The sequence below is a fragment of the Dipodomys spectabilis genome, unplaced genomic scaffold (genome assembly GCF_019054845.1).
Source record: "Dipodomys spectabilis isolate Male_0828 unplaced genomic scaffold, ASM1905484v1 ptg000095l, whole genome shotgun sequence".
Taxonomy (NCBI): domain Eukaryota; kingdom Metazoa; phylum Chordata; class Mammalia; order Rodentia; family Heteromyidae; genus Dipodomys; species Dipodomys spectabilis.
The window spans coordinates 46,334,215-46,359,009 of NW_024870772.1; the positions used below are offsets into that span (position 1 = coordinate 46,334,215).

At 49.2% G+C, this 24,795-nt stretch overlaps 1 protein-coding gene across 1 annotated transcript; it reads left to right on the forward strand.

Annotated features, from left to right (window-relative positions):
- The first annotated feature begins 1,395 nt into the window (after positions 1 to 1,395).
- P2ry1 (purinergic receptor P2Y1) lies at positions 1,396 to 2,581 on the forward strand. Its single transcript, XM_042685615.1, has one exon. It carries the CDS (start codon positions 1,432 to 1,434, stop codon positions 2,551 to 2,553), a length of 1,122 nt encoding a protein of 373 aa, XP_042541549.1. The 5' UTR covers positions 1,396 to 1,431; the 3' UTR covers positions 2,554 to 2,581.
- The last annotated feature ends 22,214 nt before the right edge of the window (positions 2,582 to 24,795 follow it).

The following is a 24,795-nucleotide window of genomic DNA, read 5'->3' on the forward strand; positions in this document are numbered from 1 at the left end:
GGCGGTCCGGTCTTCCTTTAAAGGGAACTTTCTAGCGCAACTGCAGCTGATCAGCTCAATTTAAAGAAGTGAGGTTCGGATAAACCCCAGCTGCCATGGCTGCCTTCGGAGCAGTGGGCTGGAATTAGCGCTGGGCTCTGCGGAGCGCTGCGGTTTCACACAGCCAGGCCTGGCCGTTCAGCAGAAGGCGCCGGGCGGGCCCAGAGGGCCTCGGCCCGCGGGCGGCGGGCTTCTCTCTCCGGGGAGTCCGAGGCTGGGGAACAGGAGGGGGAGCCAGACGACGGCGTGCCCCGGGGCCCGGCCTCCGCCAGCCAGCTGCCCGGCCCGGGGTGCACCAGGGCCGGGGTCGCTCGGGCCCGCCCGGACCTCCACGGGACGCTGACCTCACCTCCCCAGGACCCCGACCCTCCCTGCAACCCCTTCCTCTCCGGGATCCCTGACCTTCCCCAGACCTCCGACCCTCCCTGGACCCCCGATCCTCCCCGGGGCCCCAGACCCTCCCTGAGCCACGGCCTCCCAGTGACCCGCGACCTCCCCGGACCCCCGACCTCCCGGGACCCCCGACACTCCCCGAACCCCGACCTCCGTGGGACCCTCACCTCCCCGGGACCCTGACCCTCCCTGAACCCCGGCCTCCCCGGGACCCCGACCCTCTCCGGAACCCCGGCCTCCGCGGAGCCCCTCGGCTCCCTCCGGAAGACCCTGGGCCTCTCCGGGGACTCCGCGGGGCGCGCGGCGGGACCCGCCGGGGCGGGCACGCCCTCCTCCGGCTGGGCGCGGACTCCGGGCACTCAGGCTCCGCCCCCCTCCTTAGACTTCAGGCGCTCCGCCCGCCCGGCATTGGGAGCGCGGCTGCCTCGCGGAGGGCCGGGGTTGCGGCGCAGGGAACCTGGCGCGGGGGAGCGGCTCCGGTGCGGGGCGGGCGCGGACAGCCGGGCGCGGGGCGGGAGGAGGCTCGGGGCGGGCGCGGGGTGGGCGCGGGGCGGAGCTCGGGGCGGGCGCGGCCGGAGGAGGAGGAGGAGGCGGCGGTGCGGCGGGCGCCCGGCTCCTGGCCCCGGCTTCCCAGGTCAGCGCGAGGACGGCGCTGCAGCCGAGTTGACCTTCGGGCGGTGGAGGCGGGCGGCGCCCTCCGCGCGCGGGGAAAGCCCGGCAGGAGCCCCGCGGGCGGCGCGGGGCCCGGGGCAGCGCGGCGGGAAAGTTGGCGGCGGAGCCCGCGCGCCGCGGCACCGAGAGACCTCCCCGGGCGGCCCCGGGCGGGCTCGGCGGCTCGCCCCGGGCGGGTTTCATGGCCGCCGGCGCGGGCGAACCCCGCCGCCCGCCCAGCCCGCGCGCCCGCCTGGCCCATGCGGCCCGCGCCTCGGGCCGCCGCCGCCGCCCGCCCGCAGCCCGCGCCCGCCCCTCGGAGCCGCTGCCCGGGCCGCGACGCAGAGCATGACCGCGGTGCCGTGGCCGTCGGTCCCGAATGGGACGGATGCCGCCTTCCTGGGCGGCCCCGCGTCGGTGTCCGCGCCTTGGGGCAACGGCTCGGCCGCACCACCGGCCGCCGCGTTTCGCTGCGCACTGACCAAGACCGGCTTCCAGTTCTACTACCTGCCGGCCGTGTACATCGTGGTGGCGGTGGTGGGGCTCGTGGGCAACAGCGTGGCCATGTGGATGTTCGTGTGCCACCTGCGGCCGTGGAGCGGCATCTCGGTGTACATGTTCAACCTGGCGCTGGCCGACTTCCTCTACGTGCTCACGCTGCCCGCGCTGGTCTTTTACTACTTCAACCGCACCGACTGGGTGTTCGGCGACGCGCTGTGCCGCCTGCAGCGCTTCCTCTTCCACGTGAACCTGTACGGCAGCATCCTCTTCCTCACCTGCATCAGCGCGCACCGCTACAGCGGCGTGGTGCACCCATTGCGCTCGCTCGGCCGCCTGCAGCGCGCGGGAGCCGTGCGCGTCAGCGCGCTCGTCTGGCTGCTAGTGGCCGCCGCCATCGCGCCCATCCTCTTCTACTCGGGCACCGGCGTGCGCCCCAACAAGACGGTCGCCTGCTACGACACCACCTCCGACGAGCACCTGCGCGGCTACTTTCTCTACAGCCTGTGCACCACCGTGGCCATGTTCTGCGTGCCGCTCGTGCTCATCCTGGCCTGCTATGGCCGCATCGTGCGCGCGCTCGTGCGCAACGACCTGGACCACTCACCACTGCGCAGAAAGTCCATCTACCTGGTCATCATTGTCCTGGCCGTCTTTGCCGTGTCCTACATCCCCTTCCACGTCATGAAGACCATGAACCTGCGCGCCCGGCTGGACTTCCAGACCCCGGAGATGTGCGCCTTCAACGACCGCGTCTACGCCACCTACCAGGTGACCCGCGGGCTGGCCAGCCTCAACAGCTGCGTGGACCCCATCCTCTACTTCCTGGCAGGGGATACGTTCCGCAGGAGGCTCTCCCGGGCCACCAGGAAGGCCTCCCGGAGGAGCGAGGCCAACCTGCAGTCCAAGAGCGAAGACCTGACCCTCAACATCCTCTCCGAGTTCAAGCAGAACGGAGACACCAGCCTGTGAAGGCACGCCGGGCCGGTGCCCGCCCTCCTGCACGGTAAGGCCTCTCCTGGTACTCTCCGTGCCTCCCCGTTTGGCTTCGGTCACTCAGAGCACATCCTAGAAAGTGGTTTGTAAAACCCACAGGGACTGCTGGAGAGGGCACGTTCACACTCTGCCTCCTTTCCCTCAGTTGTCTTTGATCAACTGGAGCCAACGGTGGTTGAGCTTTTCCTTTCCCTTCTGCCTCCTGCGTGCAGAGGCCTCTGAACCCACAGGCGTCAAGCCTCTCCAGGAGCTGGAGCCCTTGTGTCAGATGTTGGTAGAGTTCCTGCAGGGAAGTTTGCCCATGAAGCTTGGCTTTTGGGTTTGTCCAGACTCTGTTGCTTCCAGCCATAGAGCGTGACAGTCAGAGCAAGCTGAAATCCCCAGCAGAAGACAATACTGAGCACACAGCTGCAGCCCTGGAGCTGGTGTGTCTCCCCTCCGAGCCACATCCAGGGTGGCAGCCTACTTCTCTGTGGGAAGCACATAGGAAAGCCTTGGAAAGAGAGGCTGTCCTGATCATTTCTGGGAGGCCATCCCAGGGGATGGGGGGTTGGCAGCCTGGGCTGGGGGGTTGGCAGCCTGGCTGGCATCTCACCTGCAAACAGCTCAGGCTTCCTGGGGCCCCAAGCCTTCCCTGGCTCCGTGGCTGGGAGGCAGGGCCCTCCAGGGACAGCTCTGCTTCCCAGCCAGCCTGAGCCTCTCTCCCCTGTAAAAACAGTGCCCAGAAATGGCAAACTCAGGTCCCAAGCATTGAAGGCTGTGGGACGCAAGATAACAGACATTTCAGCCTGAAGAGCTTGAAGCTTTCCACACCACAGCAGGCCAACTTTGCTCAGAAGTGGCAGAGGGGGGGGGGTGGGAGGTGGATGGAGGGGCAGGAGGTAGGGGGGCAGGAGGGGATGGGGAGGGGGGCTAGGCGAAGAGAGGGAGAACCCTACATGAGGACTTTTAAGTCAGAGTAGTAAAGGTTCCACTGGCTTCTTCAGAGTGTTTGGAAACAGCAAATGCAGCAGGACAGGAGATAATCTTTTAATACATTTTATACCTGGACATTTGGGTTTGGGAAAGGAAAAGAAACACACGTGGAAGGAGAAAAATGGAAAACTCTTAACTAAAATCTGAAGTATCATTGAAACAAAGTAAGCTGTAGGGAGTGCTAAACAAGCCACTAAGAATTGAAAATGATGGCATTGCTTTTCTGTAAGTGATCTCTGGCAGGCATGAATAAAACATTTGTAAAATGTTTCAGCAACTTGAATAGTAATTTTTAATGAATGATGAATTGCTGAATTTACAGCCCTCTGAGAGGTCAAGTTTTATGTAAGGAGTGTAGTAAAGAAACACAGTAACTATAGATAAAAGGCATTTTTTTTTGTTGTTGGAAAGCTGTTGTGCAAACAGCCTGCACCAGAGGCTGCAGCTGATGCTGAACAGCTCTCGGAGTGACGCCTGAGGCTGCATTCGGGAAGGAAGCCCCGCGGTGTCCTGTGGGGCTCAGTACTGGTTATCAGTTCTTGCCAGTCATTCCCTGGGTGGACTGAGGGTTTGTGAGGCTTTCTGTATTACCTCACTGAAGAAAAGCTGTTCTTAGCCTGCCTGCACAGTGATTCTTCCACGCACTCGGTTGTTACTCGTAGGATTCCAGAACTTATATCAAGAAGCAGCCTCCTGTACTTCAGTGTGACAAGATCTCCAAGGCCCTTACATCCAAGGTCCATACAACACTGTCTGTTTCAGTACCTAGAAGACAATACCAACCATACGTGTTTACTCCCCTGACCCCTTGAAACATGTAAATATGTGTTCAGTAAAATAAAGAATGGAAGCTCCAGGGCCTGTGCTGGTATTTGAACTCACAACCTAATAGACACATTTCTGTAGTCTTTCCTCCTCTTTCAATTTTCTTCCTTTTAGGTTTCTAGTTGCCCAGCCTGGTTTGAGTGTGTAAAATATTGTTTCAGCTTTTGGGGTGTGTGGGGTAGAGGCAGACACTGAAGACATCCTTTCATTACTTGGTATTTTTTTTTTCTTTTCTTGTTCTCTCTTTCCCTAGTGCCGGAGACGGACTCAGGGTCCTGCACATGCTACGCAAGGGGTCTACCTAAGCTACATCCGCAGCCCAAGTAGATCATGATGCATGGATGCGGGCAAATGGTTACAAGGATGGCCTTTCTTGTCAGCTTCTTCCAGGAGGAGAATCCCTGAAGATCTGTGTTCCTGGCAGGACATGCAGAGGATGAGCACAGAGTGCCAGGAGCCTGATCCACGCATGTGGCATGACCACGCACATCCTCTGATAGTAGAGACGGAAGTCTGGAGGCCTCTGGATGGAAGGATAGCTACAGCTGTGTTTGCCTTAGAAAACAAACCATTTCACTCTACGAAGAGATTTCAATATTAAGTCCGAGCTTTTCTGAATGCTTAAAAATTGGCAGCTCAGCTCATGAACATGGATTTGTCATGGAAATAAGATGAAGATGAAATGCAGTGTGAAGGTCAGAATTCGGATGGACACCTGATATGGTGGGACGCCTGGCCCTCAGAAGGCCAGTCTTGGTGGATTTTCAAGGTTGGATGATGTCCATCTGCTTCCCATAAGAGAAGCAGTAAAACCACTAGGCAGCCAGGGGTGTGCGATGTCTCCTGTATTTTCTGTCTTTAGTCAGTCCTTGTCTGAAAATTCCTACAGGGTTGACCAGCTGTGAGCTGGCCAGGTCCCAGCTCTGCGTCGTCTCTGCTTAGACAGGACACAAATCTCTCTTTGGTTGGATGTTGCCGTGGATGGTGCTTGCAGCAGTGGGAGCTTCGTGAGTCCCTGTACCAAGAGGGGTGTTGCTTGTGAGGTCTATTGAAAATGTAACTTTGCTGGTCAAACTGTAAGCGTTGTAATAGTATTTATTGACAAGGCTCATGATCAGTCCTTTGCTTGTACAGACTGCAAGCGCCTCTTGGAAGCACAGTATAGAGATGTAAATTATATTTATTGCCATGTATAATATTAATGACAAACTAGTGTGTTTTACATAATGTACAATGCCTAGGTAAAGTGAGAGTTCTGTATTGTGATGCTATTCAAATATCGGAACTTGAAATATTCAAGACTTTGGTTTTTATTTTGGTAAAATATGAAAAATCCATATTGTAATATAAGTGATTATTTTTACCTAGTAGTACATTTGCATGTCTGCCTCCTTCGGGATCTATTTCTGCAGATTAGGTTTGGTGTCCAGTTATGATTAGTACAGAGTATAATAAAGCACCTTAGCCAGATTAGGTCTATATTGTCTTATAGTGTGTGTGTGTGTGTGTGTGTGTGTGTGTGTGTGTGTGTGTGTGTGTGTGTGTGTGTGTGTGTGTGTGTGTGTACAGAGCTCCTATTCCAAAAGCCAAAGGTTTGTTGCAGATATGACCTCTCAGTGTAGAAGGCTAGCAGACTGCACATTCTTAGATACAAAACTAGAATTCAAGGACAAACTTTGGGGAGATGGAAGAGAAAAAGCTAACTGGTACAATCAGTTGCTGCTACTTATTTCTGAACTGTTTTTTATTGCGTTTCTTCTTAAGATTTAATAGAAGAATCATAATTCCTTTAGGGTTTATATGTAACACACTACCAATTATTGCTGTTGATTTCAGGCTGTTTTCCTTTGGCAACTGCTAACTTTAATTCTCTAGTGGTAACTGTATTTTGGGGCTTCCAAATTTGACAACGTGTCTTTTTTCTCTGTTGTACATTGTATCTTCTACATCAACATACATTAATATGAATATGTTACATATCAAGGTTTGTGAATCTTAATTATGTTATGGTTTAGTGCTTTTTCAAAAAAGCACTTTTTATTTTTATATTACTGATTTTAATAGAGATAGCTTGGTGATGGTGGTTCCACTGGAGTGTTATTTGACATTTTCTGCCTCTTTGGAGTTTTCTCAGTCCCTGGTAGCTTAATGAAGCCCAGACCAATTATATGTAATTGTGTTTTGTTAAAAAAAAAAAAAAAAGCACATTTTTTTGTAAAAGCATAGTATAGTTTGCATGCAGGAATATGCAAAATCTTGTATATGTGTGTGTGTGTGTGCTCATTTGTGTGCACGTGTGTGTATTATGCACGTGCACACATGCACATCTACAGCCCGGTGACAAGCCTCATGACTGCTGTTGATAGATGTGGCAGGGCTTCACAGCCACGGCCACTGAGTTGTGCTGTCTGACACCAGTGAAACTGGAAAATAATCAATAAAGCTATGAAACTGGGCTCATTGGCTCCTACTTCCTGCAGAGCCGGACAGAGCAGCTTTCCCACATCTTTAGGCGGAGGGAAGGCTGTGGACGGAAGGGTCCAGCACAGGTGAATTCTTAAGAGCTGTAAAAACGAGTGTTTGAGAGCAACTCCCCGTATAGGACAATCCCTAAGATTATCATTTAGGAACGTAATTCCTTAAAATACTGAATGCTACCTTAAGACATACTTTTCATACTGGCTGAAAACATTGGCTTTAATCATTTTTAATGTAAATTTAACATCTTAATCCACAGAGATAACCATCCTGACAGTCATTTTGAGCTTCTGTTAGCCTACACTGCTTCTCCTAGGTATGTTACATTTATCTAATCTTTCTTGCCTATTATGTATCACCTATCACTATTCACCTGTCTCCTAATATCTATGTATCATCTGTGGATGATCTGTAGATATACAGAGATACCTATAGAGAGAAAGAGAGAGGGGAAAAGATGGCAAATACTAGGAAGGAACCAATTTAAGTCTGTACTGTTCTTCCTCTCTGTGAAGGTGGCGGGGGGGGGGGGGGGTGACCCTCTGGGGATTTCCAGTGCCTCTGCCATCTCCTGCAATAAATGCCTGTGGATAAAAAGTACAGATTTCATGCTGTCCTCCTGACATGTCGGTCTCTGTTCATTCCTTGGTTAGATGTGTAAATTTCACTGTTTGTGACTCATACTCAGATCAGCTTTGGAAGAGTTTGTGTGTGTGTGTGTGTGTGTTGGTAGGTGCATGTGTGTCTACTTAATACCTACATAAAATGACACAGATAATTATCCTTCTGATTCAAGAAGAATTCACCCTAACTCCTCTTGATTTCCTAAACCTAGGATTGGAGTCCTTGAACCTTTTTTCTCCATGCATCAGTATGCATTTAGTTCCGACTTTCATGTTAATAACTGAACTCTATAGGTTGCTTCCTGGAAATTTTGTTCAATGGAAAGCTCTTCCTAAGTGCTGAGGGTGGGAGGGTGTCTGTTACAGTGCAGGGAGGGTGTCTGTCACAATGCAGGGGAGGGCGTCTGCTGTGGTGAGATGCACACTGCAGACACAGCACAGGACCTTCAAACCCCATTGATATACAAACACTGTGGGGGCGCATGAACCCTGCACGGTGGTAGACTGAGCCAGTCCTGGTCTGCTGTTGTCAGCCAGCACGGGCACAGGGTTGGATGCACAGTCTAAGCCAGCCGCAGCCTGGGTGAGCAGCTGGCAGGAGTGCAGTCACTTGGAGTGAGCTGGTTGGGGAGGGGGGAGGGAAGGGGGGAGGGGTAACACGGGAGGGAAGAACACTGCCATCATGATTACCTGGCTGGGAAAAATCTATGACACACTCAGAAGGGAGCTCTGCAGGTGACCGACTTAATCCCTGGCTCTGGCTTCAGAGGATAGCAAGGTCTTTATTTGAAAGCAGATCTCACAAGGAATGCAGGCCAGGACAGCAGGCCGATACTGACACCCGTTAACCAAAAGAAACAGAGTGAGCTGGAGGAACACCTGTAGTTCAGTGTTTATCATTCACACATGATACCTGTTTATGAACACGCACTTTCGTCCTGGGTTTTTATTTTTATTTTTTGCCAGTTATGGGCTTGAATCAAGGGCCCGGGTACCCTCCCTGGACTCAAGGCTGGCATTTTACCACGTGAGCCACAGCTCTCCTTCCAGCTTTTTGGTGGTTAGCTGGAGATAAGAATCTCATGGATTTCCCTGCTCTGGCTAGCTTCCAATTTCAGTCCTCAGATCTCAGCCTCCTAAGTAGCTGAGTTTCTAGGCATGAGCCACTTCTGCCAGCTGGGTGTTTGCATTTTAACATGAATGTGGTAAAATGCTGCACATTCCTCTTTGCTACGAAAGGTGGAAAGAAGTAGGGATGAGAGACTTTTTCAAAACGATCTTTAATGAGCGAAGAGCTGCTCAGTTGTTAATCTTGTTACAAGTGTTCCTTCTCTCTCTCAGACAGCTATTTTCAGTTGAAGATAGTATCAGTGAATTGATTTCTGCAAATGCTGACAGTTTTATTGCCTCTCTTGGTTTGAACTGTGAGCAGGAAAGCAAACCTGCATGTGTGTTTTTGTAATTTTTTATTGTTGTTTTGCAGGTGATGTACAAAGGGGTTGCAGTTACATAATCCACCTGTGCTTTTGACGGTCAGGTTGCAGGCCTAAAGCCCTAGATTTCTGACTGCTTATATAACTGGGCCACACCATAGGTGTTATAGGATGCCTGTGGTGTCAGGTAGAGCAAACCCTACAGGGACACTGGGCAGCAGCAGGCTGAGCCACACTACGTCATGGTCCAGCTGCGACCAGGGCTCTAGGACTTGTTGTCTGCTCTCATCTGGTGACTCTGGGTCTCAAAGGGTTCACATGGTCAGACTGGCGCTTACTATGGATCTCCATCATGTGTTTGAACTCTGGTATGTCCTGTGGGGATATATCACCCAATTCAAGTACATCCGGCTAAAAATGCACTAATAGGAGGGGTTGTGTGACCTGCTTCTCCCCCCCTCCCCCGTACACCCTGTCCAGGTTCACCATTTACTTCACTCTAGCCCAGAGTCTGGTCTTCAGAAGCTTGATCTCTCCACTGTTCACCCAGAGTTCACAAGCCTTCGAGGACTAACTCATGGCAAGCAGACTGACACTGATGGCTTCCCAGCCCCACTGCCGATTCTGCACCCATACTGTCTGTATCTCAGTCACAATCACAGACACCCGACTCTCCTTTAAGAGGATCTAATTGTGCATCAGGAAGATGCCTGCAGAGCTTAAATAAGAAGGGTGATGGATGATGTCCACTGACATGAGGGCAGCTGGCATAATTGCAGATCCTTCGAGCTGCTGTCTGGCCGGTCAGCCTCCGTCTTTACCTCACTGGCCACCTTCATCTGGCATATGGCCTGCCTTGTACAGCTCATAGCACATGGTGGAAAAATCTCTTGTTCACTTTGAAAACTGGCCATCACTGTCCTTCCTGGCACATGTATCATGTTGTAATGAATGTTACCAGCTTTGTGTGGAAGGGGGTCGTGTAAAACCATGAGGATACCTGTATGCTGGAGACGGAGGCTGGGCAGCTTGGGGGTGCGACGTGCCACTGTGAGCACTCTTCACTGAGAGATGGGTGGGGGCACAGAGGGCAGGCTATTGCCACGGTGCAGAAAGGAGGGGCATCTTCCAGGGACTGTGGGCGGTAGAGCAGTACAGGCTGAGGGCGGTGGCCAGACCCCACGGCCATCTACAAGAAGGGACCTCAGGGACCCAAGCTGGAGGGGCCCAGACTGTGTCCTGAGGACATGACATGCAGGAGAGACGTCTGGTGCAGAGGATATCTGTGTCACGAGGAATCTGTGAGCTGCACATGGTGGCACATTCCTCCCAGGCCGGGAGATCCTTAGTCAGAGGTCAGCAGCAGAGCATGATCTCAAGAAAATCAAGGCCGAGGTTGTGGCTCAGCTAGAGAACACTAGTCGGGCCTAGGTGCAGTTCCCAGGAAAGGCAGAGAGACAGAGGCAGAGAAAGAGAGAATCCAGTTGCCTTATAGATTACAAAGGGCTGGTGTTTCTGATGCTACATTTACCCATAGTCATTATGAAGATTGAAACAGTAATTATTAAAAAGTAGTGGTTATAACTGAGATGGTAAGTCAGTGAGAGGAGGACTGTGCTCCAACAGTGGAGACAATAAAGTTAGAAATGGAGAGAGAGGAGAATCTTCCCAAGGGCAGCGGCAGGGAGAAGCCGGAAGGAAGGTGGTGTAGATGGGGTGGGAAGCAGATGACGGGGGGAAAGGGAGGGCCGGCTTCAGGGAGAGGAAGCTCTGGGCATGGACAGACAGGACACTCATAGTCCAGGACAGCCACCACCTTGAGGCCAGGGTAAGGCATGGCCAATGCTGGGAAGGCTATCTTCTGTAGACTTGTGTGAGGATGCTGACTTGAAGCTCAGCGTGTGAGAGCTCCGAACCCATGGACAGGCTGCTAGAACTGGTTGCGATTGTTTTCAAGACAGAGATTTATGTGGCAGGTGTAGATTGCTGTTCAGGTGTCCCTTTTCCTGTGAGGAGGGTAGTAACAACATGGCAGAAATGCCATGCCCTGGGCAGGCCAGGGAGTCTCCACTCCTTCCCCCTTGAACTTGGGAGGGCTTCTGACTCTTTAGCTAATTTGAGGTGACAAAAACAATCAATGTGATGTCTGAGGCCCACAGTGTTGCTTGTGGGAACATGTGGCTTGCCACTCTGAGCTGCAGTAAAGAAGCAGGGTATTCAGACTGCTACACACAGAAAGATGGACTTTGTGATGTGGTTCTGAAAAGAAGGTGAGAGAGAAGTGGGGAGAGGAAGTCTGAGAAGGAGGAAGAGGAGGAGGGAGAGATAGACAGACAGAAAGACAGACAGACACAGGGACACTGCACAGAGCCCCCAGTCATTCCAATTATACCAAATGGGAGGACTGAGTCAAGCACGCAGCAGTCAGGTCACAGCCGCACAATGCTTCTCAGCTGAGCTCTCAGAGGTCACGTAACAGAGGCAACACCTTCCCCACTGAGATCTGTGAGAAGTTCTGACCCCCATGGCCTATACTGCGCCATTGACTTCGAGAGCCACTGGTGACACCATGCAGACAACCTTACAACCTAAGATGGATTGTAGCTGGAGAGAAAGCGCTCTCTCCATTTATCTAGCCCGCATGTAGGTGTAGGACCGGGGTGAAAGTAAAAGGAAGAGGTGATCTAAGAACACTGATTACCTTCCCATCAGAGCTGGTATCCAGCCGTGTGCCTGAGGGATGCATACGCACAGTGAGTCGGATGTCGACACAAACTGGTTACAAGCAGCCCCATCCTGGGTGAATATTACCATGCGAACCCCTGTCTTCATGACACTGTTGGGATTTAACAGGCGCTCCAGTAACAAAATGATTCACTCGTGAAGAGTAGTTGAGAACGAACAGTATTAATGGGCCGTAGTTGTGGAAGAGAGTCGCAGAGGAGAGCCGGCTGCTTTCAGCTCCAAGGAGCTCTGGGGAAATTCCACTCAGCTCTGCACTGACACCATGACTGCTTCGGGAGGACACTGTCCTGGAAGGAGAATTCACTTCCAGCTGCACATGGCCATGCCCCCTCTTGGGGGCAATTCTCACTCAGGCCTTGAGGTAGTCCCTACCCCCTGCCCCCAAGCAGGTCAGCAGAAAGCATGGGCTGTGCACATTCAGCTGTAAATAGCACACAACTGAGGCTGGTTATTGGAGGGCTGGGATTGATGGATACACACTTGAAGCTGGTGATTTGTGCACATTTGAGGCTCACGGTTGGCGCACATCTACATATTCGTACTGGTACCTGTTAGAGGCTTGTGGTACACTAGAAGTTGTAAGCAGACACAGAGGCTGGATTAGAAACTGGGCAGTCCTTCTCTCCTTGTACTGCCCCAGAGTTCCAGGTAGCAGCAGGGCGAAGAAATTGCGTGGCCTGGGGAAGAATAGTGGCTGTGAAGAGCTTGCTGCTGTGTGAAGCTTTACAGAGCAATGCCAAGGAATAAAAGCAAGGCTTCCCAGCACCTGAAACACACGATCTGTAATACCAACTGCTGGTGTCAACTTTCGGGGCTTAAAGCCCAAAGCAATACGCCTCAGATCTGAGCACCAACATCTGCACATCACTCTGTTTCTGCTTTGAAATCTTGGGATCATCAATCTCTAGCTCTCCAGGGCCTGGACACTTAGAGCTGTCAACCTCTAGCTTTAAATGCTGGGAGCCATAAATTTGTAGCTCTTAGGACCTAGAACGATCAAGCTCTGGACTGTAAAAGCAGGATTCAGGCTGCCAATACTAAGGGAACTGTTGCCTGTCTGTGTGGGCAGAAGGAAAGGATCCTTGGACAGCTCTCTCCTCAGAGTGGAATGGAAGGATCTATTGGCTAGTGTGTGTGTGTGACATGACCGAGTGCCCAGAACCAACCTCTTCCCGGCCTGACCGGATAGAAGTGCGGCCACTGCACTGCTAGGTTGTGCTGGTTTATAATGGGCATACAGACGCTGGACCTGTACTGCAGGATAGGACTCCAGACACCAAATGCCTGAAAGGTGGAAAGGAAGGTTAGACTTTCACTGTCCTTAGCTTTTCCTGGGCCTCACAATGCTGGGTCCATTAGAAGAAGAGTTACAGTGCAGGCGAGGAGTCCAGGCACCAGCAGGAGCTCCAGGCTCACCCGGCTCAGCTGACCTCTGTGGAGTCTGGGAAAAGCCCAGGAGGTTACTCAGCCCCCTCTACCCCTGCATGTTGAGAGTGCAAAGAGGCCATGGAAGAGCGTTTGGAGAGTGTGCATGGAGACCTAAGTTTGCCACACCTGGACTAGGGTGGGGAGGAAGGGAGGAATAGCACCAAGACTGAGGGGTTGGGGGGAGAGGGGGAAGGGAAGGATAACACCTGGACTGGGGGGGGGGGAGGTGGGGAAGGAGAGGTGGTGTGGAAGGGATGGAGTCTACAGGAGAGAAGTTTCCACACTGACTGAGGAGGCTGAGAAATACACTGCTTCAATAGCAAGGAGAGGAGTGTAGCATGCTTCTGCCAGCTTCTAGGGAATCACTGCCCTGAGATGTGTGCCGATCACAAGATTCAGATGCGCCAACCCCAGACTGTGCCCCAATCAGCATCCTTCTCCAGTGTACGCCAATCACAGGTCCAACCATCATCCTTCTCCAGTGTGAGCCAGTCAAAACCTCACAGCCCTCAGACGTGCACCAATCACGGTCCTCCTAAGATGTGCACCAATCACGGTCCTTCTCAGACACCACCAATCACGGTCCTCCTCAGATGTGCACCAATCAAGCCTTCCTGCTGTGTGCCAATCACAGCCCTTCGATGTCCATGATGCACCTCAGGTGTGCACAGCCGCCTTTCCTTCCCTGGAAGTACAATGGATGCTATCCATGTATGTAAGCGAATGAAGCTAAAACAACCACAGTTAGAGACACTGCCTCACGAGTATTTAACATGTAGAGAGGGAGCAAGCATCTACAGAGCTTACGACTCGGAAATCCCAACGCAGACAGCGGCCGGACATGAGTGACTGGGCTGACTTTCCCGAACCTCCGAGCTGTCCTCTGATGGCGGATGAGTGGACGAGCCTCTCTATGGAGTGGCCAACGGTGTCCCTGTGAACCCTGCATCAGCCCGACTCCTACTGGGTGCTCAGAGAATGAAGGACAGTGCCCAGGGAATAAAGGACGGTGCTCAGGGAATGGAGGAAGGTGCTCAGGGAAAGGAGGACAGTGCTCAAGGAATGGAGGCTGGGAACCCAGGAACAGGAGCAGGTCGATAGCCTTCTGGGCTGGTGGAGACAGGAAATGGGGCAGATCTGGAGACAAGCTGGAGTCTCAGCCAAGCAGACCAGGCAGAACAGCCCGACAGCAGAGTGGAGAGGGAAGGGGGTGGAAGAAACGGGAAAGGAGGCTGTGGTCAGCAGGGTAACAAGGGGAAGAGCTTGAGCCGGGAGGGAGGTAAGGACAGTGGACAAGGAGTGGGAAAACCAGAGAGTTCAGAAGGAAGGGTGGAGGGACCCTGGGTATCCGGGGCGGATTCAGAGAACATATTTCTCCCCAAGGTGGCGTGGCAAAATGTATTACTTCTGGAAGTTTATGTTTTGTTTATGTTTATGTTCTTATCGTTGTTCAAATTTCCAGCTGGAGAAGAACAAGCAGCCCCAGTTGCAGGACGCTGTCCTCCCACAGCTTCAAAATCCAATTCCGGAGGCACAGCCCCTCCCAAGGCCAGGCCCGCCCCCGTGCCCATTAGGGCTGTGATCCCCTTTTGGAGCACAATGAACCTTCAGTGTTGGCTCTAGTGTTTCTTTTTGTTATGAAGTTCATTTCCATAGCTGCAGTACTAAGCCTTTGCTACTCTCAGGACAAATTTCTTCTCCATACTAAAAATAATGTTTACCTTATTGGACATTTAGCAATTTACAAAATTCTCTTTACATGCCAGGAACCAGTGGCTCAGGATTATAATCCAAGCTATCAGAGGGCTGAGATCTGAAAGATCATGATTCAAAACCAATCCAAACAGCAAAGTCCATGGAGCTTTTACCTCCAATTAATCCCATAAACACTGGACGTGGACCTGTGGCTTAAGTGGTAGAGTGCTAGTCTTGAGCAAAAAAGCTTAGGGACAATCCCCAGGCCCTGAGTTCAAACCCCAGAACCAGCCATGCACGCACACACACACACACACACACACACACACACACACAGTAAAAAAAACTTAAATGTTTCACAAGTAATTGGAATAGTAATGGATTTTTTCAACTCACTTGCACGTAAGTTTATAAATTTGTTGACTGGTCCTAGTAAGGACTACCCAACTACCTCTTTAGAGCTAACGAAAAATACTAATAATTTTTAGCACTACAAACATCTAAAGGTCACAAAATTACATTCTTTGCTAGAAAACAAATGATTTGATGTATAAATAAAGTTGACCTCAATTTTGTTCAAGGGATAAAACTATGCAAATACCTAATTATTCCATTTGAATATATGAATTTCCTACGATATATGTAATTCTGCATTACTACTATTCTGATACTCACTATTTATTACTTATAATTTGGTCATTCTTGTCATGAAAAGTACCCTGAAGTAATTGTCTGTTTTTATTTCTTTCATGAGGAAAATTTTAAAATAAGTCTTAAAATACTACATTTCAACCTAACGGCAGCAGAATGTCGCCTTAATTATAAATTGTGTTATTCAACAGACACAACTTCAGTTTCCAAATCTATAATAAATATGAAAGGCTTAAATTTTATGTTTAATTTTGCTTTGATTGTGTTTGATGGCATTTAGAAAATTCCTTCAGATTTTATGAACACTAATGTGTCTGAGAGATTTTTATTTTGGAAGAAAAATATATGTTCTTTCAAGTTATTCTTGACATCTTTTTGATTAATGATTTACCCATTTCTGTGATATATATGTATATATATATATATTCTATTTATCCATCAGGAAGAATAATATTATATCAGTTGTAGGGAAATGGATTGGTCTGGAAAAAGTGACATTGAGTGAAATGTCAGGCTCAGAGACAAAGGGCACGTGTTTTTTCTCCTGTGTAGAAATTAGATTTAAACTATGAACACAGTGAAATACCACAAGGCCATACACACAATGCACTATCTAACTGACCACAGTATGGCATAAGCTGGGATGTGTTTCTATTAACAACTAACAATGAACTGACAGTTAAACCAAACAAATACCCAGAAGCTGAAACATGTCTTGTCTGAGGACGTCTGGGGCTGAGGGGAGGCAGGAGCAGGGAACTGGCAGGTCTGGGGGAGAGGGAGGGAGGTTGGGGGGAGGGAGACGGGAAGGAGGGAAGGCAACATAGATTGAGAGTCATTGTACTCACAAACTGTAGCCTTTACACAGCTATTTAAAAATTATTTAAAATAATGAAAATAGATACGCATTTGAATGATGACCTTGAGTTTCCTTTAGGAAACTTCTTCATGACTCTTCCTGTTAAAGGAACTCTTCCATGTGTTAAACATGGAAGAAAGGCAAGTAGTTTGCAATATATTTTAAAGTAAGAAACAGGTATGGTAGTGCATACCTGTAACCCTAACTGCTCCAGAGGCAGAAGTGGGAGGACTGGGAGTTTGAGGCCTGCCCTAGGCTCTGTCTCTAAACACAAAGTAAACAGCCAAAGGGACGGGGTGTGGTTGAAGTGGTAACATGCTTGCCACAGGCCTGGAGCTCTAGTACAAACAGAGAAAGGGAAGTGGGGGGGGGGGGGGGGGAGGAACACTTGTCAATAAGATGGAATATTCGAAACCTAACAGTGTGTGTGTGTACAGGTGGTCACCATAAGAAAACCTGGACAGGCTCCACTGTGAATGCCAAGGCTTCAGGTAGTGTGAGGTTTGAAGTAGAGAGGAGGCCAGGAGAGAGCACCTGGCCTCCCATAGCTTCTGCATCTCCTGCTCCAGAAAATGAAACGGGATGGGTGAGCAGGGAGGGGGGAGGTCAATTAATTAATAAGCATATCTTCTGATTAATTAGGCCCCAGACTGGAGCTTTAATAAATACAACCATGCAAACCTCTTCATTTGCTTTTATTTTCAAAGGCCTGCTCATAACTAGAGCAGCATTTAAATATGGTGCAGAAGTCATTTGGCCCAGGACCGAGTGTCTTCTCCAAGAGTCTGAAACCACCCAGGGACCAGAGTGAAGTGAGGATAACAAGGTTCAGACCCGGCTTCGCCATGCAGCCTCACCATGCCAGCCTCCCTGAGCCCCGGGTCTGTCCAGGGGGTGACCTTTTCCCAGATCCCCACACAGTCACAATCACGGTGGCCAGGGATGGGAGGAGGCCCCATAGAACAGATCCCTCACAGAAGCAGCCAATCCCTCAGGAGTTTGAAGGCTTTTGTCTAACATAGCACTGGCATAGAAGACATACTCTGCTGACACACAGCACAGGTTACTTGCTGTGCAAGAAGTTGGTACAGAGTACCTGTGCTGAGTACCCCCTCCATGCACACATGGACAGCCCCTAGGGATGAGCAGAGTGAGTGGAGAAAGCTCAGGCACAAAGGCAGAGGATCTGGGGTCTCCAAGAAGAAGGGCAGACATTCAACATTGCCAAACAGGGTGGAAAACTGGGTGAGTAATGAGGGTGATGCCTGGAACATGGGTGCTTACCACACCAGGCTGACACACAAGAGCAGGTGCTGGAGGGTACTGAGCATGGGTGCTCGCAACTCCAGGCTGATACACAAGACCAGATGCTGGAGGGTACTGAGCATGAGTGCTCACCAAGCCAGGCTGATGATAGATGATGCAGGTGTTAGAGGGTACTAAGTAGAGAACCAGTAAGGGATGAATTGTTTCATATATTAAATCCTTAGGTTGTCATCTGGGAAAATTACTATTATTGTAGAAAAATTGAGCATTTTTCCTATTTATCTAAGTTAGAAAATCAGGACATTTAGAGAGGACAAAATACTTGCTGTCATGCTTTCTCTATTTTCCTAACAAATGTCTTCTTTGGGCTGTCTCTCAGTCAGAGACGCACCTTGCTGTTCAGCATTAGCGTCACAATGTGTAGTGAGTGCCGGCCTTCAGAAAGAAGGTGCTGGCAGCACTGTCTCAGAGAGGAACTGGCTGTGCTGGGCGCCATGTTATAATTTATGTTCTGAAGTGATGTTTTGCTTGTCACCTGTGAAACAATATTCTTCAGAACTGCTGAAACCCTAATTAAAGAGAAGTTGGAGAGCTAAGACAGGATAAAAACAAACACTGAAGCTCTGTGCTTGTCTTCACATATCACTCATGTTTTTCTAGCAGCAGTGCCAATTTTTAATGATGCCAAAACATTTTCCTTGAGGCAGGAGATTAGATTTTAAAATCATTCTATGACTTTTAAAAACTGAGTATTCTTTCATCTACTCTAGCAATCTCCAATGTATGCAAATAGTGGCATAAATTGCCTAATAATGCCATGATGGTTTTCTTATGTTAAAGTGAAAGACAAAAAAAACTTTTTTAAGTTCTAGAATTAGAACTTATGGGGCTTCAACTCTGGCTTGGGCGCTGTTCCTGCATTCTTCAGCTCAAGGCGAGCGCTCTTCTGCTTGAGCCACAGCGCCACTTCCGGTTTTCTAGTGGTGGCTTTTATTGTAGATAAGAGTCTCACGGACTTTCCTGCCCAGGCTGGCTTTGAACTGCGATCCTCAGATCTCAGCCTCCTGAGTAGCTAGGATTACAGGCGTGAACCACAGGTGCACAGCTTCTAGAATCTTAACAAGCAGAAATGTGATTATTAAAAAATGAGGTCTTTTATTTTTCCGGAAAACCTAACCCAAGTGCTTTTAGGGCTGAAAAAGACTGCTTTTTGTTATATGTAGGCCATGTCAAACTCTTCTGTTGATTTGGTGATTGATGATTGATTGATTTATTCACTCATTCACTCATTTTCAAGTTTCATACCTACTGTTGTTTGCATGATATGCAGAAGAAAATGAGAAAAAAGACATAAGGATGGTCTCTGTAGCCAGTTAATTTGCAGTCAAAGCAAAGAATCAACAAAGAGTCATAAAACGTTTTCAAGCATGAAAGTGAACACAAGGCACAGTAGCAGAGCCATCACCAGGCAGCACTGGCATCTGGGTGTCAGCTAGTGCTACAAGCAGGACAGATGTCTGGGTGTCAGCCACACAGGCAGGACAGCTATCTTGGTGTCAGGTAGCTCTGCAGGTGCATCTGTATCTCCTTCAGGAGTGTGAGTTCACAAATGAACCAGGGCTCCCTCCTCTCTGGTGTTTCCAGGGCATGTACTCCACGGAGGTCAGATTAGGGTTAAAGTTTACATTCTTGGAGCAGAAAATACAAGGTGTTTTTTGGTTGTTACACAATAGTTCTATCACCTTAAAAGGAAATGTTTTTCTTCCCATAATAAAAAGGAACAGATTCACTCCATACTCTATTATTTTATCTTCACTCTGCAGACATTTTAAATTGCATAGTTGGAAAGCTTCTGAAAGAACCCTTTCAGAAATCCATCATTCGTTTTTTGGTTTCGTTTTTTTTTTTTCCTCTTTAACTTGACTGGATCCTTCCTCAATGGCATTTTCCACCCACAGGCTCAGGATAAACAAGAATCAAGATAAATATGTTTACATTTGAAAGCTATTTCTGACCAGGACATACAACTAGAATACGTAGAATTGTAGAAGAATGTTTTGAAACTGAGAACATAGAGGAGAAAGCTGATATTTATATTCTTATTGCAGTTTGGACTTTCTCTTCCTCTTCGTGTTCCTCTTCTCCCTTATCCTCACATCCCACACCTCTTCCTTTCTAGAACCACCATTCCTAATGTCTGGCCACAGCAGGCCCAGGCTGGCCTTGGCGTCTTCCTGGGGGACTGCAGGGAGACCAGGCCCTGACCTGTGGAGAAGGCATCTGCCGAGGGCCGGCATCTGCTGCGGGGTAGCCACCTCATAAGGGTGAAGAGAGACTAAGGGAGGCTGCCAGGCAGGGACAGCATAGGCTTCAAGGCACATAACACAAGAACCCACACATCCGTTCATAAGCAAATTAAGAGATGGGAAAAACGGAAAATTTACTCTAGGGTGAAGACTTTCAGACTATTGGAGTGATCAGAGCAAGTCTTCAGCAATGGAGTAGCCAAACTCACCAGCTGAGAGCACAGTACACATCGCTCCTGCATCGTTCCTGCCAGAGGTATGCAGCCAAGTCTGCTCAGACAGACCAAGAAAATCCAGACTGTTCTACAGAACCACTGGCCCTTAAGCATCTAGAGGCCTGGGTCCTAGTGGTCAAAGAAAGATGGAGGACACTGCACCTGGCCACTATAGTCACGTGATTCTGAGCTGGCGCCCAAGGACTTCTGGGAAGAACAGTGCCCCTCAGATAGTGTTGTACAGTGAGAAAATAGAAAAGCCACGTGTTGAGAGGTCGAATCTTGGAGTCTTTATTAAAAAGACAGGAGGGCTGGGAAGGTGGCTCAGTGGTAGAGCGCTTGCCTTGCATGCCCCAGACCACCTTTCCTTGCATGCCCTGGGTTCGATTCCTCAGCACCACATAAACAAAAAGGAAAAAGCCGGAAGTGGTACTGTGGCTCAAGTGGTAGAGTGCTAGCCTTGAGCTGAAGAGCTGAGGGACAGCGCCCAGGCCCAGAGTTCGGACCCACGACCGGACCAAAAAAAAAAAAAAAAGGACAGGAACTGCATGGTGGACTCCTGTCTCAAAGACCAGCAGCCCCAAATAGAGCTTGCACCAAGCTTTTAAAGACAACAGCCACATGCTCGGGGTGGGGACCAAGCCATCACAAAAGCAGACCTCATACGGACATACTCAGGTGCCAGCAGAACATTTCCATCCAGGGAAGCCACACTTTAATCTTCCATACAGGGAAATCTCAGAGGCTACTCAGAGGTGGGAGATTCAAGCTATTTAGGGAGGTAATCAAGGCAGAATCAGAAGTGACTGCTTTGTGGTTGTGTAGGAAAAGGCATTTGTTTACGGGAGTTACTCACCAAGGTTTTCTCAGCTAATGAGGTACCAGAGTGACAACTTGCTCCTAAGTAGTTCAGGAAACTGAGTTGTTTGCACAATGATTTCCGGGCTCTCCACTTGCGATTGTTTTAGAAGTTGTAATTCTGAAGCTTCTCTTCATCATGAAGGACAACCTTGCCGAACTTATGTGCGTGGGTATTCCCCCTGTAAACAGGAGGTAAAATTTACATAATCAAACTGGATAATTCAAGTCCCCTCCTGAGGTGATCTTCTACAAATGGTGACCACACAAACTGCCCTTGCGTCTCGGGTGAATTCCTGTAGTTAGGGTACATTCTGCATTTTAAAAAGGGGGAAATTGCAGTGATCTAATGTTCTGTTAAATGGAAAGCAAGGTGATTTGTTCTAATATTTATTATGAGTTTATTTTCAGTGTTGAAATTCAAAGCACGTGAGTGTTTTCTTTTCTCTCTTCAGATAGCAGCTGAACTACAGATCTCGTGGTTTAAAAAAAAAGAGTCACTTTTTACTCTGAAATCAGAACCAGAGGAGGGAGAGCAAGGTAGTTAATCCTTGTAGACCCACAGAAGGCTGTCGTTAGAAAGCCAGCAGGCAGGGACAATGATGCCCTTTCAACTCCTGCACCTCGCTTCTCCCAGCTGAACTCATGCAACCTACCTGTGATTCTCCACCCAGTCCTTGTGCTGAATCACTGCCCTCATCAGGAGTACAGGGCCCCAGACCACCTTTCCTCCTGGACCCAACTCGGTGGCCACTGACAGATGTCTGAATTCCTGTCAGCCAGAGATGCTCCAATGACGAGAGACACTGACCATCGGAACAATATGCTGTGCAATCTGTCATAGCAACCAAACCAAGTCCAGCTAAGAGCTGTAGTCAGTGTCACCGCTGTATTTAAGGTTTTACATATTTCCTAGATCACTTTAAAAGAATTGTTTTCCTCAGGTGACTCTTCCTCTTTCAGACTTTAAATTGCTATGACAACATCATTCTTAGATAAGCTAGGGTTCAGATGAATGTTAGTTTGCAAATGTAATCAGTGGACGTAGTACTTCCTCAAATTGGCTTTCAACTAAATGAGAGACATTCTTTTCTAATTCCAAGTTTTTCTCTCATTATCTTCAGAAATCATTATTTCTCTTACAAAAGAATCTGGTATTTTTATTCTGTTATATAACGAGAAACTTAGTTTCGTTTAGTTTTGTTTCCCCCCACCCCCCTTCTCACTCCCAGAAAGCATGTAGAATGACTCTACAGTATCTAAATCAAGGAGCCGTGCCGTATTCCAGCTGGGCCACTTCCAAGCTCTCGAGCCTGAGCTGTCTGATCTGGTGAGTGAGTCAGCAAACGCTAATGAGATGGCCCCAGGGACGCTGGCCTGCTGCGGCTGGAGAGAGTTGGCTGCATTCCAGCACACAACATCTTCAATCTCGGTTCTGAGATGTGCAGCATCTGGAAATTGGGTCATCTCTTTAAGACTAACTTTTCCAGTTGGGTAATTATTACTCAGGGATAACAAAATTCCTGTGTCAGGCAATCAACAAGACTCGTGTGCTCACAGCACGGATGGAGAGTGGGCATACTGGTCCGGGCCAGCCGCTGGACCCTGGACCAGCCTTCTCTTATCTTATGTAAGGTAGGCTTCAACCCCCACACTGCAGTCAGAGCCCTTGCTGCCGAGTTCTACGCAAGGAAGTCTCTGGAAGCCGGTGTAGTAGTGAATGTGGCCTCTCTGTCAAGTGTGAAGGGCAACTTTGTTGTACACAGGATTCTGTAATAACCTCTGTGCCTTTCTTCCCATCCATCGGGAGTGCATTTCTGTGTCTGCCTCTGATCCTGGGGGACACCATGAGCCTTGGAATGCTGGCATGTGGCTCTGGGGTGAGCCGTCTCTGCTTCCCACATCCCCTGGGCCTCCTCTGTGTACCCAGCTCCACCGGGCAGGCCACCTCCCCTCCTCGGACCGGTCCCCTGCCCAGTGGCTCCAGGTGGGTCTGGCCTGCGGGAAGTGCAAGTTAGGAGACTGGAGAAGGGAAGAACAAGGAGTTGGAGTCTTTTTTTTTTTTCTTTTAGCCTCTTTCTTTTCTCCAGATCAACATTAGTTGGGACTGGGCCCTGTAAGGGAAGGATCCCGGAGGCAGACTACTTCAAATGGACAGAAAACAAAACATCTGTCCAATAAATACCAGAAGGCCAAAAGAAGCCTGGCCGGGTGCTGTGGGGACCAGAGAGGATGCTTATGCCAGACTGTCACATGAAGTTTCAGTTCCCTCTGACAGAATGCCATGAGAAATGTTCAAGCCGAGAGTGAAGGAAAAGACAAGACAAGAACAAAGGCAATGTCTCCCGGAAGGAGGGGAAAGGGCCAGAGGTAGGGTTAGAGGCCTCGGGTTCAACCGCAAAAGACCAAACAAAACCCATGTATAAATAACAACACCTCCGCCCAGTGTGTGTTATTTATTAGTCAGCTTTCCTGACTAGTAAATACTGAAGGAAGATAATGACCCAAATACAGAAGAAAGCATTCTCAAAGAACAAGAAAATGGACCTCTGAGGCACCTTAGGGGACACAAGAAAGAAATCCAAAAGCTCAAGGGTAATGTTGTGATAGTAAGACTAGAAGAAACAACAATGACCGTGCATTCAAGAAAATAAAGAAGGCTCTGAAGATAATTGCAAATACATTCAAAAAGAGAAAAAGTATAAAATCAACCTCATCAAAAGCTCTCCACACACAGAGAAGGGGAAATGGTGTTTGCATGATGGTTGTTACAAACTGGCCAGATACGGAATGGCCTTCACATGGAATGACTTTTTAATATTCTCTTTGCTCACTTTTTAAAGCTTACTTTTTGTTGGTTGCTCAAAGGGGTTATAATTCATCACACATCTTGATATCGCTGTCTGCCATGGCATCTCCCTCCCCCATCTCTCCCCACCTGGAATCATTTTTATTCTACCCTTCTTTCTTTCCACATTAAATGATGATGGTGAACGTATTTGAGTTTTCCAGACAAAGATGGCTTTCCTAAGTACTTAGATGACTGTAGCAGCAGCCACAGGCGATGTACCATGCATTCCCTTCAACCTTCCTGTGGCCCCCAAGCCTCCACAGCCAGTGCTTGTGTCTGGGCTCAGGCCTCCCCACCCCATGCCACTTGCATCCACAGCCGAGTGGCCAAGAGGCCAACAGCCACTTCTGGAAGCTCTGACTGTGGTCACCTCAGCTTTCTGTCTGGATCTTTCTGTGAGGGGGTCTGTCACCATCTCCAGTTTAGAAGAATCCAAAATAGTATATACATCATGTAAAAATAATGAAAATATAAAAATAAGTTCTAAACTTCTAAAGTCTGCCAAAGTGATTCAGAGGAGTCTTCTGATTTACTCTGCTTGTTAAGGGTCAGTCTTGAATAAAAGCCATGAATAAGGAAAGGTAGGCTAAAACATTAAAGCAGATATTGCCAATACAAAATAACAATTGGTTATTTAATTTAAGCAACACTACCAGTCACTAGCACATTTTGTCCCTTAAAACTATAAACCATTTTCTTCTTACAAGATCAATTTTTAATTTTTGTTGTTGTTGGTTATTGTGGGCCTTGAACTCAGGGCCTGGGCACTGTCCCTGAGCATTTTCTGCTCAAAGCCAGCACTCTACACTTTGAGCAACAGCTCCACTCTGGTTTTCTTGTGGTTAATTGGAGACAAGAGTCTCTTTGGACTTTCCTGCCCAGGCTGGCTTTGAACTGCGATCTTCAGATCTCAGCCTCCTGAGTACCTAGGATTACAGTGCCCAACTCAAGATCAATTTTAAATGAGAAGACAGGCACTGGTGGTTCATACCTGTAATCCCTTCAGCTCA